Source organism: Grampus griseus, assembly GCF_964374135.1.
Source record: "Grampus griseus genome assembly, chromosome: 17".
NCBI classification, from domain to species: Eukaryota; Metazoa; Chordata; class Mammalia; order Artiodactyla; family Delphinidae; genus Grampus; species Grampus griseus.
This window is the reverse complement of record NC_139011.1, coordinates 67055151-67071393: the sequence shown is the minus strand read 5'-3', so window position 1 is coordinate 67071393 and position 16243 is coordinate 67055151. Positions and strand designations below refer to the sequence as shown.

The 16243-nt window shown below is 42.7% G+C and overlaps 1 protein-coding gene across 7 annotated transcripts in view; it reads left to right on the top strand.

The window, feature by feature from the left end:
* SULF1 (sulfatase 1) overlaps window positions 1–16243 on the top strand; it is a 144379-nt gene that overhangs the window by 70074 nt on the left and 58062 nt on the right. For 5 of the 7 annotated variants that reach the window (XM_082674906.1, XM_082674905.1, XM_082674907.1 and 2 more), the window contains 2 exons: window positions 5413–5652; window positions 14551–14702. In XM_082674906.1, coding sequence (XP_082531032.1) covers window positions 5413–5652; window positions 14551–14702 — 392 coding nt within the window. Of the gene's footprint in view, window positions 1–5412; window positions 5653–14550; window positions 14703–16243 lie in introns of those variants that run through there. The other 2 variants (XM_082674909.1, XM_082674910.1) reach the window with 1 other exon arrangement.

Sequence of the window (16243 nt, the reverse complement as noted above, 5' to 3'; positions counted from 1 at the left end):
GGCCCCTTTTATGAGGGGCTGATCCCATTCATGAGGGCTCCACCCTCATGACCTAATCACCTCCCAAAGCCCCACCTCCTAATACCATCACCTTGGGTGTTAGGTTTCAACCTATACATTCTGGAAGGACACAAAAGTTCAGTCTATCGCAACCTCTGTATTCTTACCTTAGCTTTGGAATTCGGATGTGATTACAGATAGGGAGATGGAAAATGCAAGAGTAAAGGAAACACGTTGGGGCTGAGGTGATCACAAATTAAAATCAGCTCACGCCATTTGCTCGACAGCCCTGCTAACTAGTCCGAGGAGCTATTATTAGCTGCATTTTACATCTGAGAAAAAAGAGGGTAAAGGGCTTGTTCAAGTTCAAGCTCATCTGTGACAAACACCCAGGTGTTCCCCCCCAAGTCCACATCCAGGGCTCTTTCTCTTCTCGTGCTCACCCTCCTAAGCCCTGCTGTGGGAATCTTGGTATGATTCTTTGGCCTTAAGCTTCATGTCATGCCTATGAACTCATTGTTCCGATAACTAAGAATCAACACGATTTGCATTTTAGGCACCAAAGGCCTGAAACCCAAAGAAGTGGGGAGCTTCAGCTTAAAACAAAACTGAGTCCTTCCAGCGATAGGACAAGACATGGTCCCAGCCACTGCTCTCCAGCTGGAGATGCAGAATTATGAGTTGCTTTTTGCAGAATAGTGTTTGGTAGTTTCCCAATGAAATATCAATGGTGCAATCGTACTGGTTGTAGAAGCAGGATGAGGCAGTGTTGTTGGCTAACATGAATCACTGCACAGCCATAAAAGAGGAGAAGGAGTTTTCGCTTACCTTGTTGGAGTGCAGTGACGCGGCAGAGGGAAGAGGTATATGATTCCTGTGCTCCATCATCTGTGTCTACGCAGGGAATCCGAGATCAGAGGCAGCAGTGAACACCAGTGTGACTGTCGGCTTCTGAAGACAGACACGCCTGCAGCCCACTCACCTCGACCTGGGCTCGAGCTACGTTAATCACTTCAGCCCCTAAGAGGGCAGGAGACAGGCTTCAGTGTCTGTTAGCATCTCCCCTAAGAGGCCGGATGAAGCGAGATATGAGATTACAGAAAATGAGACATATCCTGACTCCAAGCAGGCATCATTTCCGTGTCTCAGTCTTGAGAACGTCAGGGTCACAGCCAGGACTCAGCCTAGACGCAGCTTAAGAGCGTGGTCCCTGAGCAGACTGCCCGCCTTTGCGTCCGGGCTCTACTGCTTAGGGTCTGTGTGGCCCTAAGCACGTTGTTTAACCCTTTTGCTCCTCAGCTTTGTCATCCTTGATGTGAGAATAATAAATAGAAACACCTGCTATGGAAGGCTATTGTCCGGGTTCGATGAGTTGCTACACGGGAAGCACTTAGAAGTGGGAGTAAAGTAGAAAATCGGCGAGAGTAAAAGTATGAAATCGGTGTTTCCTCTTCCTCTCTGCCCACCTTACAGCCTCGGAAGCGGTCTGAGCCACTTAGATCACTTAAAATGAAGCACCCACTAAAGTCTCTTCCAGCTCGAGGCTTCGCTGGTTCCGTGTCTGGCCTCGAATAGGTCTCCAGGAGTGGGGAGGGGCCGCGCCAGCATCCTCGGGGAGCTTGTTAGAAATGCAAATTCTCTGGTCCTTCCCGGGTCTTACTTAAATCAGCATCTCAGGGTGGACCCAGAAGTCTAGGATTTAACATGGGCTCCAGGTGATTTTTAACGTTGGAGAAGCCTTGTCTCAGAACCTTCTCCTTACTGAGAAACGTGAAGGCACATTCAAGAACCTCACATCCGGGAACCCCGCCCGTGGTGCTACCGTGGTCACAGTACCTGCAGGGACCAAATGTCTTCGTTGTTCCCTTTGACGTGTGGGCCGGTTGGAAGCAGAGCATTTGGAGGGATTTTTTAGTTCCTTGGTACAACCAGCTCAGTCAATGAAGAAAAGAGAGATATTTAGAATGAGAGGAGAGTCCTGGCTGGGGCAATTGTGATGCAAGGGGCTGAGTTTTAGTCCCCAGTTTGTAGATTATTTGACCTTAGATCAGATTTTCACCTCCCATCCTGTGCTGCGGTCCAAATAAGTCTGTAAACTGGAGGTTGCAGCTTTGTGATTCGGGACCTTGGAGGATGGCCTCCAGCTGCATTTTTTTTTTTTTTTTTTTAATTTGAGTCCAGCTAGGCTCATAAGGGAACTCTGAGAAGTCATTCTTTGACATAAAAAGACTATTAGGCAATAAAAATTGATCAACAGTGTGTGCTGAGTTTTCCCAAAATTCAAGCTATTACCGTAAGTAATCACTGCAGTTTTCTAAAGAGGAAAGAGTAATAAGGGAGTGGACTTTGGCATCAACCTCGAACTCTCGCCCCACTCCTGCGTCTCATTTTATGTATTTTCTCCAGGCTCTTTCCCCCTGTGTGATCAACCAACACAAATATAAAACACAACATTTCTAAAATGCACTTCTTTGATCTTCTGTAGGACATATTTCTTGTTAGTTACTTCTTGAGTAACAGTGAGACCATTACTTTTCCAGTTTTCTTCCCGGGCTGAAAACTGTGAGTCAACTCACAGCCTTCAGATGCATTACAACATCTCCTGGGTCTGCTTCTTAAGAGTCCTTCTATTTTAAAGGCACAGCCCAGTTCAGGTTCTTACCACCCCACGGCCGGGTGGGTTCAGCAGCCTTTTGGCCGTACCCTTGATGGACCAAGCCTATTCCCCACCTACCCCACAATGCACATACTTCCATTGCCATGGCAACACCTCTCAAAGTCTTCTTTCTTATCATGTCCTTCATGCCTTTGACAAAGAACTTGCTCTGCCGTCGTTTTGTCTATTCTGTCAAATCCAAATATCTCTGCCCAGCCTCCAAGCTATTGGCTAAATCTGCCACCCATTTCATCAAGAGAAGTCTTCATATTCGATTTCATTCCAGAAAATCCACCTGCCATTTTCATCACTCCACTTACTTCTTCCCACCTCCAGTGCACCGTGCGTACCACCTTCCCCGTGCCACCCACAATACACTTCACCCATCCCATGTTTTTCTTCCTCCTTTCCTCCCATTTGTCCACATCTCCTGTGGCAGAGCTCTTATTAAACATTGCCTCTGGTCCCCGCTGTCTTTATAGGTACTGCTACTGCTATATCCACACTCACGTCTACCTTGCTTTGCAGATATCCCTAAGCAATTTTCATATGTAAATTCTCATCTGGTTAGTTTACTGCTGAAGATCAGAGGCAGCAGAGAATTTTCCATTTCTTTTGTTAATGCTACACTTTGGGGGATCAGTCCAGAGAGCTGAGGTCAATAGAATGAATGCTCAGCGTGAAGTGGGTGCTCACTACATGTTATCCACTGATGGCAAAAAGGTTGCTTGATCCTCTGAATACAACCAGGGGAGAAAAAGCAGTTAGGAATCCTCCTAACTGAAGCATATTTCAGGGAGCTCTAAGGAGACCCAATTAGAAACCATCTTTTCTGTTTTCATGTGAATGGTAAGAGCTCGTATGTGGAAAAAAAACTGTGGTTTTTGGATGGCTGCACGCTTCTCTTCTGCTCTGAATGCTTGCCTGGTTTGCATTACGATTTCCTGCCTTGTTGGAAAGCTACATAGACTTCCTCCCTTTCTTTGGAAGAAGTAGGACCTGTTGGAAATGGGAGGCTCCAGGATTGACATGCAATGGCCTTGGCTGTAGTGCATTTCTTGACAGGTCCTGAAAAGACGATTGAATTCTGGCCTGAGCTTTTTTTTTCCTGCAGTATTTGGTTGGGTTTCAGCTTCCATGTTTGGCTGGATAATCGAAATAGGTTTTTTTTCCCTTCCTCAGCAATCGTATGTACAATTTCATGCTTTACAGTTCAAATGGCACGCTTTACTACTACGCAGATACTTTTGAATGTGACAGAATCATAGCTCTTTCACAAACAAACAACCCATCTTTTCAAATGACGTGGAAACAGGTGAAAATATAAACTGGTCGTACTATCCTGGTAGAAAAACTGGCAGGTATGTGGTGAGTTTGCTAGAGGATACGAACTTACATTGAAGATCTTCTTTTAATTAAACACAGGCATTTTGCAAACCAAAACTACAATGAGGTATCACCTCACACCGGTCAGAATGGTCGTCATCAAAAAATCTACAAACAATAAATGCTAGAGAGGGTGTGGAGAATAGGGAACCCTCTTGCACTGTCGGTGGGAATGTAAATTGATACAGCCACTATGGAGAAGAGTATGGAGGTTCCTTAAAAAACTAAAAATAGAACTACCATATGACCCAGCAATCCCATTCCTGGGCACATACTCTGAGAAAACCATAATTCAAAAAGACACATGCACCCCAATGTTCATTGCAGCAGTATTTACGATAGCCAGGACATGGAAGCTACCTAAATGTCCATCGACAGATGAATGGATAAAGAAGATGTGGCACATATATACCATGGAGTATTATTCAGCCATAAAAAGGAACGAGACTGGGTCATTTGTAGAGACGTGGAGGGACCTAGAGTCTGTCATACAGAGTGAAGTTAGTCAAAAAGAGAAAAACAAATATCGTATATTAACGCATATATGTGGAATCTAGAAAAATGGTGCACATGAACCAATTTTCAGTACAGGAACAGAGACACAGACAGAAAACAGACACAGGGGAGGAAGGGGGGGTGGGATGAACTGGGAGATTCGGATCCACATATATACACTACCATGTGTCAAATCGATAGCTAGTGGGAACCTGCTGTACAGCACAGGGAACTCTACTCAATGATCCGTGGTGACCTAAATGGGTGGGATGCGGGGGTGGGAGGGAGGTCAAGAGGGAGGGGATACATGTAGACATATAGTTGATTCACTTCGTTGTACAGCAGAAACTAACACAGCATTGTAAAGCAACTTTACCCCAGTTTAAAAAAAAACAGGCATTTTGGAAGGACTTTTACTTAATTGGAAAACTTCTCCCCTCTTTTATTTCATACGATGAAAACATTCTATCTCGTCATCTCTGCAATGTCTGTGGCATGGTGCGAGTGTGGTGGGCTAGGAGTTTTGATGCTCTGTTTTGATGCTCTCTGATAATCTTCAAAGGGCTGCTGGCCTTGGAATCTGCTCCGTCTCTAAAATTCTAGCTTTAGTGATCAGATAAACCTGCTTTTCTTTTTCCTTTGTGATCAAGGAGGGGAGAAGCTGAAATGTGTTTTTATTCTGCAAAATATTTGAGATGGCAGAATCCCAAACGTTGCATTTTGTTCTAGAAACGAGAGCTCGTCAAATGATAGACTCCTTCAGGCTAAGGCAGAGAAATCAACAAGGCAGGGGGAACAGAGCCCCTGAGTGACGTGACATCGGTGGGTGATCGCGCGGTGCTGTCTGCTAACAACGCTGGCATTGTGCCTTCCAGGGTCCCTGCAAGTCATGAACAAAACCAGAAAGATTATGGAGCGCGAGGGGGCCACCTTCACCAACGCCTTCGTGACGACGCCCATGTGCTGCCCGTCCCGCTCGTCTATGCTCACGGGCAAGTACGTGCACAACCACAACACCTACACCAACAATGAGAACTGCTCCTCGCCCCCCTGGCAGGCAGTGCACGAACCGCGGACTTTTGCTGTCTATCTGAACAGCACCGGCTACAGAACAGGTAAAGGGGGAGCTTTCCAGCCCGTGAACCTCTGGTAGCGCACCTCTGGAAGATGCACTGTATGGTGAAATATATGAAGTTCCAATCGGTCCCTAAGCGGAAGGAGCCGAGGCTTGTGTCTCTCAGCATCCTCTACTTTTCCCTCTGGTTAACATCCCAGAGAGAGGTCCCTTAGAGAAAAGTCAGTGATTCTCAGCAGACACGTTAAGAGAGTGTTGTCCCCATCAGAGCAACCGGCAATTGGAATTTTCCAGGAGAACCTGCAACAGAAGAGTTTTCATCCCATGAACGTGCTTACCTCAACCCTCCAAACCTCCAGGCATCCCAGCGCAGCTTGAGGCTTGTCTTAAATGTTGGCAAATTCTTGCCCATTGGGTGAGAAATCATCAAGCGCTTTGAAATTGCTTAGCACCTACCCCAGGATCTGGGACACGATAGATTATCAAAATTGTTTACTGAATTCGGACGTAACTGAAAGAAATCATCCAGTGAGGCGTACCTTATTCATTCATCTATTTATTTACTCATAATTAATAGGATTGGGAGTTTCTTTAGCTTAGTTTTGGTGACTTCTAGATCTCAAGTGTTCGCCCCCATCTCCCAGGAAAGGAGGGCATCCCAATTGCTACATCTTCTATCACTGTTTAACCTACATAGATGAGCAGTTTGGTTAGTTGGTCTTTTGCAAACTGGGGACCTCCTTCCAGAGAGGTTATGAACATCATACCAGTGTAAGAAAGAAGCAAGGCTCCTTCCTGTCAGGTTGCCCCCAAAACCTTTATTCTCCTAGCGTTTATATGCTCACCTTGGGTTTTCTGAGCATTTCTTTATGAAAAGAAGCAAAGATATTGATTGAAGGGCTGTGATGAAAAATAATTTTTTCAGAACCAACTAGACGTATTCATAAGAATTAAGGGTGTCATAATTAAAACTTGTTGAAAAAGATTTTCAGGTCTACAGATTCTCTATTCTGAAGATTTAAAAGGAAAGGATATCAGATAAATGTATTCTCTCAAATCTCTTTTAAAAATGAAATTAACCTTTTCCACTGGACTTAGGAAATATGTGGCCATTTGCTTCTTCGCAGAGCGCCTTGTGCGCACTTAATACTTGTTATTTATGGATGAAAATATTGATTGTGGGTGTGATAGCACTGTCATCCACAGGCATTCAAGAGCTACACTCACAGAAGAAACTCCTCCCATGAGCCTCAAGCGTGTTTGCTTACGCTTCAGAAAGAAACTAGGTTACTCAAAGTGCCCTATCCTGAGTGTGTTTTCCCACATAAGTGATTTAAGTTTATAGCACCTTTCACCTGCGAACTCTAAAGCAATTTGCAAATCTATCAAACATCCCTGTAGGGTTCATAAACAGCAAATGTACTTAGCTCCATTTTATAACTGATGTGGGAATTTCAAATACTGTGTGATGACCAGCTCAGAAGCAAAATCAGAAATGGTCCCCTGATGCCTGATTCCTGATTTTGACCACCAAATTGTGTTTCGTTTGCGGGAAGCATTGTACGAAATCAGTGCCTTTCCACTCCCAGGCTCCCTTATAATTTAATTCCTAGTAGCAGACATAGAGAGATGGAGAGAATTGGAACTTAGGGAATTAGAGCTCTCACTGTATCCAGACCGGTGTGGACGGTGTCCATCCTAGAAATGGAGATGCTGGTGACACAGAGAACCCTGCCCAGAACTTAGAACTGTCGATTAGGACTTGCTAATTCATTTCAGGGCTAAATCAAGAAAGGGCAAAAAGAAGATAATAAGTTCTGGAGAGATAGTGAACAGCAGTGTGGCTATAGTTGACAGTATTATATTGTGTACTTGAAATTTGCTAAAAGGCTAGATCTTGGATGTTCTCACCACAAAGAAAAAACTGGAAACTAGCAAAGATGTGAAGTGATGGATATGTTGATTGGCTTGGCAGTGGTTAATATTTCACAATTTCTATGTATAGCGGACCATCAGGCTGTAAACCTTACAATTTTTTTTTTAAGATTTATTTATTTATTTTTGGCCACATCGGGTCTTAGCTGCGGCTCGCAGGCTTCTCTCTAGTTGTGACGCGCAGGTTCCAGGGTGCGTGGGCTCTGTAGTTGTGGCGCCCGGCTTCCAGAGCACGACGGCTCTGTAGTTTGCGGCATGCAGACTCTCTGGTTGAGGCACCCGAGCTCAGTAGTTGTGGTGCGCGGGCTTAGATGCTCCGCGGCATGTGAGATCTTAGTTCCCCGACCAGGGATCGAACCCACGTCCCCTGCATTGGAAGGCGGATTCTTTGCCACTGGACCACCAGGGAAGTCCCACCTTACAATTTTTTTTTAAGTTAACATCTTTATTGGAGTATAATTGCTTACAATTTTTGATTGTCAATTATATCTCAGTAAAGCTGGGCAGCGGGGAAGAAAGGGGAAAAAAGGGAAATTGATATTTGACGCTTGCTTCCTCTGTACCAGGCACTTTAGCTAAGTTTTCTCACCTAATTCTTCCGGAAACTTTGAAAGGATTTGCCCATATTGCCAGTGAAGAAACCGAAACTCAGGAGGGTTTATCTGAGGTCACAAGCTAGTCAGTGACAGACTGAATCCAGCACACCTGACTCCAACATCTTTCCTCTTTCTTTATTTCTTTACATATATTTCTATCAGGCTTCATTCCGAAGTGCCTGGCAGAGACACATAAAACATAAGATACAGAGCAGTAAGGACACTGTCGAATGGAAACGAAGGGTGGAGCCAGTTAAAATCAAGGCAAAGGTTAATATGCAAACTGCAGGCATACCACGGAGTTGTAGAGAAAGGCTGCATGTTTGGAGCTAACTTCCAGATGGCAAAAGCAAAAATGGAAATGCCATCCATTACACAGCTCACTGGGTCACCAAGAAAAAACAAATCTTGCTTCTAAGAAGTGGAGTGTACTCTGGTACTTGTTTCAATTATCCTATGCTGCGTCCACCCTACAAGAGCTTGAATAAAACTCAGAGGTAATTTAGTTTTTCAGTTCCTTTGTTCTCAGACGAACAAATTTAGACCTACAAGATTAAGGTGACTTGCTGAAGTGACGCATCTGATGTTCTAACAGGAAGAGTGGGCAACAGGACTTTGGTCTTCAGGCCTCTTTCCAGTATGCTACCCTAACCTAATGGGTTAGGTCTAGGATGAAGCTGCAGACCATCAGGCTTTCCCGGGGACAACTGTCAGTCCTTTGGTGCAGCCCCGTAGCCTGCTGCAATCAGTTGTCTTCTTCAGGGAGAGGAGATTTGCTCCTGGAAACTAACTCAGATTCTGAAGCCAACCTTCTTCCCAGGGGTCTAGACACTTAGGTAATAATGGAATTTATAGTGAGTCATCCTGTAAAGTAAAAGGAATTCTTTAAGGGAAACGGGACTTTTCCAAACACTTAGGGCTCGTCCAAACACTTAGCTATGAATAGAAAACGGATGATATACACTCAGGAAAATAAATTTTGATGTGCCCATTAGTAAATCAGAAAAATTAAAAATTGGAAGAGTAAAATGGCAGTGATAATGAGCTACATAATTTAAATTCATCTTTGATGGGAAAATACTGACACGTCTCAGACAATTAGGAAGTAGAGATGTCTCTGTGACAATAATTATCGATCCAACCAGGGACAGAGACCCATTTGAAAATCCACAAATAAGCACATCAGGATGACAGACATCTTAGGAAGTTAAGAGAATTGGTGAGTAGGTATTACACCAGCATATTTATGAGCCACTAAACTAGTTGGGGAGGTGGGAGGAGCCAATATCTAACGATTTTAATGTTTTCCTAATAAGGCATACGTTATTTGGAACATTTAGCTGAGAACCTAAGAAAAATAATGACGGAAACTGAACTATGTATTATACATAAATACCCATCTAGAGAAAAGCACAAAGCAGCCATCAGTTTTATGAAGAGCAACTCAGAGAAGACAAATTACTAAGAGGCTTATTTTGGGAGGCATCCAGAATACATGGACTGAAATGAATTGAATTGATCCAATATTGTATTTACCATTGTGTGACATGATTTTTCTTTTTCAGAACCAAGGCATATTTTTGGACTGGCTGTAACTTAAATTTTTCTAACTTTACTCATGGAAAATATGAGTCTACAACAGCTTAAGTGTTTAAGAAGGGAAAATACAGTAACGTGTCTATTGCATTTTATGTTCTAAGTATAGTGGGAATGATACTGGATTATCTATCATAAAAAGGAAAATTCTGCCTATCTGCTCAAAAAAGTTTTAGTTTAAATTTCTTGTGAGGGTATAGACATGAATGTAAAACCTGGCATAAATGTTAAGGTAAGAGTAATAATCCATGGTTTTTTTTTAACATCTTTATTGGAGTATAATTGCTTTACAATGATGTGTTAGTTTCTGCTGTATAACAAAGTGAATCAGCTATACATATACATGTATCCCCGTATCTCCTCCCTCTCGCATCTCCCTCCCACCCTCCCTCTCACCCCTCTAGGTGGACACAAAGCACCGAGCTGATCTCCCTGTGCTACGCGGCTGCTTCCCACTAGCTATCCATTTTACATTTGGTAGTGTATAATAATCTGTATTTGAGAGGTAGCATCAAGTGTTAGAAAAAAACCCTGAACCGAATGGTGGAGAATTGGAGTCACATCCTTACTCTGCCTTAAACTTGTTTTGAGAACTTGTCCAGCCCAGTTTTCCAACCTATATAATGCAGAGATTTTTTTCCTGTCCAAAACTGTTATATATTGTAATTTTTGCTATCACTGTAATCATATTAATTCCTTTAAAAATGGTAGTGTTCAAATTATAATCATAATACAGGATATATAAAATCACATGTGAATGAAATTTTAGTCCTACTAATTCTTCTTCATATCACTGGGGTGAAAGGGCCAATATTTAATAGAGACCCGCAATAAAAATTTTTGGAGAGAATTCTTTTTGTGACAAAACAATGTAGACAAGTTAATCAATTTTCTAGTTTCGTGTCTTTTTACATTACAAAATTTATTTATGTTACTTATAGCAAGTATATTTATTTATTCTCTGAGATGTTTTAAAATGTAGAGTTCACTAAAAGTAAGACAAAGTAATATTCTTATCTTTATGAATTATGGCATTATTGATTTTTGTTAAGTACACAAACATAAGATATAGCGTACCATAGTATGCTATTTATTGAGCCACGCTATGCTTAGAACTATACTAGACATTGGTGTATGAAGAGCTATAAAGTAAGATTCCTGTCTTTGCTACACTTACAGTCTAGTTGGGGAAGCCAGACTCACGTGCACGAGGTCACCTAAGAGTATATCATAATTTTAACTTGGTTCAAAATTATGTAAATTTTTAGTTACTACCAGTGAAGTCCTGCCACCCCAAATCTAATAATACATGGAATAAAAGCTCATTTAGTATATCACTTGTTATATTCGATAAGATTTGACTTCCCTACAGCATCAGAAATCTTTTGTCTATGTGCGTACTATCGCCGACATAAAAATAAATGTTTTTGCCTCAAATGGCTCAAGGGAATTTTTCTAAGTATTATGTAATAGGTAGTCCCGGACAGAAGTTGCATGGCCTAAAGTCAACAATCATTATAATCAGGTCTTCCTGATCATTCTCCCTGTCACCCAACAACCCCCTGCCACCTTCTTAAACAGCTGTGAAGGGAAGTGTTTAATGGCCCAGAGAAAAGAATGATACAGAAGGAGGGGTAGGTGGTGTGTTAGTGACATATTCAGACAGTTAGTTAAGTTGGGTTGAATTGCCAGTGGCAAAGGATAGAAAAACTTCAAACCACACCCAATATAATGGCAATATGGGCGAGAAAATGTAGTTCATCTTAGGGAGGGAGAAAGAGATTTAATACATCTGGAGGAAAATAATTAGAAGCCCAGATAATCAGTTGCAGAGCACTGCCGGGAAGCGTAATGTTGAAAGAGGCCAGGGGTGATTACAAATGAGCCTCGGTCTTAGGAGGCAACCAGAAAGGCCGAGTAACTTGAAGCTGACAACGCTGGGTGCTGCCTCATGACGCACGAGGTCCCCGGTCTCTCTTGGAACCAGTGTGATGGGTGAGGCAACATCTGGAATACTGAATACATTTTTTACACCCCATTAACACAAAGACACCGAAAACCTGGAGGGAGTTCTAAAGCCCATAACAAGGCCTATTAAGAGACTTCAAGGAATAGTTTATAAGGGGAGGATGAAGAGAAAGGGCAATAGCCATGGCAATGGGTAGAAAACAGTCCTAAATAATCTAACGGGTAAAACAATGAGGGAAGGGCAGGAATGACTTGTTATGGCTTCCCTGAGAGGAAAAAAAAAACAGAGAGAGAACAGAACTAAAAGTAGCAGGAAAAGAAAAAATCTAAAAACTAATTAAGCACGAAAATGTCAGCCAGCTGGGGGAGAAATTTGTTACCACAAAGTAAATCAGGTTGGGGAAGAAAACTGTGTAACCCCTCAAGCAATGTTTTCAGATGCACAAGTGCAGAACTCTAGAACAGGATTTCCTTGCATTGCAGGAGGGTAAACTATTTAAAATCAGAGCACAGATCGTTGAAAGGCTGATGATCATAGCCATGGTCATCATAATACTGGCAGTGGCAGCATTTAATAAGCCCTCGTTATGTGCCAGGTACTGTTTTCAGTGCTTTACATATGTATTCATTCTTTTTAGTCCTCACAACAATCATATCACTATTACTGTTATCATCTTCATGTTTTTCCAGAAGGGGAATTGGAGGTAGACGGAGGTTAAGTAACTTGCCTCCGGCAGGATAGCTAACAAATAACAGAGCCGGGATTTGAACCCAGGCAAGCTGGCTCCAGGTTTTATGTTGCAAACCACTATGATCTTTTACAAAAAGAGAGAAAAGTGGGGGGAAAAAACCCTGGGGAGAGGAGCAGGCCAGGGGAAAGAGCTGGGCTTGAGGTTATTAAGTGAAAGGCTTCTGGAAACAGTCCCGTTCTGAAGTCATGCTGGTGGGGTGTGGCTTTGGTCCGCCGCCTGTGACTCTTAAATCACGTTGCCTTTTGTCGGAAAGGAAAATCGTCTTGTGGTTCGATGTGAAAAGGTGGTTAGTCTCTGAAGACGAGAACCCCTCATTAGAAGAATTTCTACTGCTCAGAGCCAGCTCAGAGGGAAACCCTGAGTCATAGCTGACATGAGACCCTCTGACATTTTGTCCCACACCCGTCCATCTGCTCAGGGACCCTGGCAGAATCCTCAAGCAGTGGGTGTTTGGCTAATTGACCACCTGATTGATTTACTCATTTGCAGATTCAACATATAAATATTCATTCAACAAATAAACATTGCTGTGTTTCTCAGACTTGAGTCAGCCCTTCAAAGAAAGTAAATCCAATGGGAAGTGTCAACTTTTCTAACTCTGAAGCTCTCCTCTATGAAAATATTTAGACCAAATCACCTTTTTTAAAAAAAAATCATAGCTCAATTGAAAACACAACATTTAACAAGTCCAGAACAGGTACCATCCCCGGAAGACATGGGGCTCCATGAAGCCCAGTTCAAGAAACAAAAATTCATGCAGCCCCTAGACTACATGCAAAGATGAGGGAAGGGAGGTCCACAGATGAGGTCGAGGCAGTGTTTGCCCTCAAAACCCTTACAGTTTAAGGGAGATTAGGTTTCTACGTGAACATAACTATACCACCAGGAAGAGAGGGAAGACAGCTTCAGAGCCACAGAAGTAAAGTGCTGTGGGATCGGGGCGAAGACTGGAATTGAAATGGCTTCTGCTCTGGGCTGATTCATACAGAGGGTGGCAGAGAATAGCACAGGCAAAGGTGGAGAGGTGGAAACCAGAACAAGTAAAGGCAGCACGTTGACTGGAGAGAGGGACGATTCACAGAGACGTGCAAGATGGGGTCGGAGGCAAGGAAGGGCTTGGATGGCAAGGTGTCAAACTCAATGTGATTCTGCAGGCGAGGGGGGGCCATCCAAGATCATGAGAAGGTGATGTGACCCGAGCTGGTCTTCAGGAAGCTGGCAGTGAGAATGGAAAGACCCTGGAGCCTGCATAGGAAAGCCGGTCAGGAGACAGTGGGCCTCCATGAGGGGTGTCAAGTAATCAGGAAACAGGGACAGATCCCAGAGCTCCGACCCCACTGTTGCACAGCGGCCTTTCTTGGGTGTGACCATGCCAAAGTTACAAATGTGAAGGCCTTCCAGTGGCCTTTTCAACGAGCAGTGGAGATTTTGTAGCACATATACCTCTATTTTACTATAATTCTATGAAAGTTAGTCGTCTAGGTTGTGACTCCATGTTGCTAGAATTTTTGATTATCAGTAATAAACACATTTGCAAAATACATATAATGCAAACACCGATGACATAAAATACATGTGACATAAAAACCCTGACCGCGTCCCATGATAAACGGAGTTTACTACGATTCCTTGGCTGGGAAAATGTGTACTGTCCTGACAGGCAAAAACAAAGACAAGATTTTCAATAGCGTTTTTGAAATTCGCGGCTCTCCAACAGTTAGAAAACTTATTTTATCACAAAGACAACTTTCAGTATTCCAAATTTCATACTGGCTACTTCTCTGATTGTTATATCAACTTAACAAAAAGGTACATTCTGCTTTTATCACTTGCACTCAGAGTATCATGATCATGGTGGTGATTTTTATAATCCGTGTACTTGGGCACTACTTTTATTTATTCAAAAGGAAAATGTGTATGTGTCACTTTGCTAAAGGATCAGAGTATTACATGAATGTTATTCTGGCCTCCACGGTTACCAGGTTAACTTTTGTCTCACTGCCTTTTTTTTCAAGTCATAATTTCACGTTGATGCATTTAGTTACGCTTAATCATTTCACGTGAGAAAATAATCCTTTTTTCCCATTGCAGCCTTTTTTGGAAAATACCTCAATGAATATAATGGCAGCTACATCCCTCCCGGGTGGCGAGAATGGCTTGGATTAATCAAGAATTCTCGTTTCTATAATTACACTGTTTGTCGCAATGGCATCAAAGAAAAGCATGGATTTGATTATGCAAAGGTAATTTTCGGGCACTTTTACACTGCATCAATTTACTTTGTGCATAATGGGGGAAAGCCATTTTCAGTGTGTTAGCCCATACACTCGATTGGCTTTCTACATTCTCACAGTATTAGAATGAGAAATTTTAAGGTAATTTTAAACTCCAGGCAAGAAAAAGGCTCTCAAGGAGCACTGACTTTGAATAGCGATTTTTTTCCCCATTAGGATGAAAGGCAATCAGCCTTTGATGAAAGTATTATCAGAAAAATCATAGATGCCTCCACTCTGTCTTGGGATAATTTTGGGGTTTTTCCTCCTCTAGAGGACTTATCCACATAATCATATGTTCATCTCATGCTGTTTTGCTTTTCACTGGGGTGAAAGTATATTCTGTCTGTGGCTTCCAATGTAGATGTAAGAATAACAGCAGACAAGTGCACTAATCAAAAGTTGAGAAACCACATTCTTTGCTTTTACTCCTGTCTGATCGCACTTTGATATTGACAAGCACACCTGCCCCATGGCAGCTAGAGTCCACAAAAGTCTGTTAAGGCTGTCAGTCCTAGGATTTCCAAATCAGTTCATAGAAACTGGAAGGGACATGCCCCACGATTCAATCCTAGGATTTCCAAATCAGGTCATAGAAAATGAAATGGACATGTCCCATGGTTCTCTAACAAATGGATCCCAGATTAGAGTTTGTAAAAGTCACACAGGTTTTGTGGTTGCCAACTTAAAACTATTTCCAGATCGCAAGAGTGGAGGGGAAAGCATCTTTGAATTTAGCCTGCTAATTAGCCTAAAATGCCTTCTGCCCTCCTAGCCATATCCATCTCTTCCTCATTTATCTAAAAGAAGCCGAGAATCTGCTCTATCTAGCACAGGTCACTACGAAACAGCTATTGGTAGAAGTCAGAGAGACGAGACTTGATCGAACTTAGGCACGTTGCTGTCTTTCCACTTGGCCTGATTTGAGCACAGGGGACTAGGGGTGAGGGTGTATGTCTCACTCTTTCATACCCTTCAGAAAACAACGCATGCAAATGAATGCGTATTAGCAATTCACAAACATTGCTAATAGGTTTCCAAACTCATCAAAGTTGAGAGCTGGCAGGGACCTTGGAGGCAGATTTGAGCACTGTCCTACCAAGTGCAGTCATTGTCACTGCTCATTTTTTATCTTGTGGGGATGCTTGTCATGCTTCTGTTCAAGCTATTAACCCTTCTTTCCCTGTTGTCCTAAGGAGAGCAAAGTAATCAAGATTCCTTCCAAAGACCAAATCAGCGTAACTTGCCCATTATCACAGCTGATTAAGTGTCAAAGACAACTGTGTCAAAAAGAATATGTATCTTTTTTTAGGGAGGAAAGGAATGAAACAGACACTCCCATGGACGAAGGTGTTAGCCTGTGGACTTGTCCTAACAATGACACAGATTTGGTCCCTTGGGCGCTGCTCTTGCAGCTGTTCTGGTCCTTGAATCTGCATGTGATTAGTCATGCCTAGAAGCCTCTGACGGTGCACATTGCCTAGGCACTTTCTGAATAAACTTTATACCTG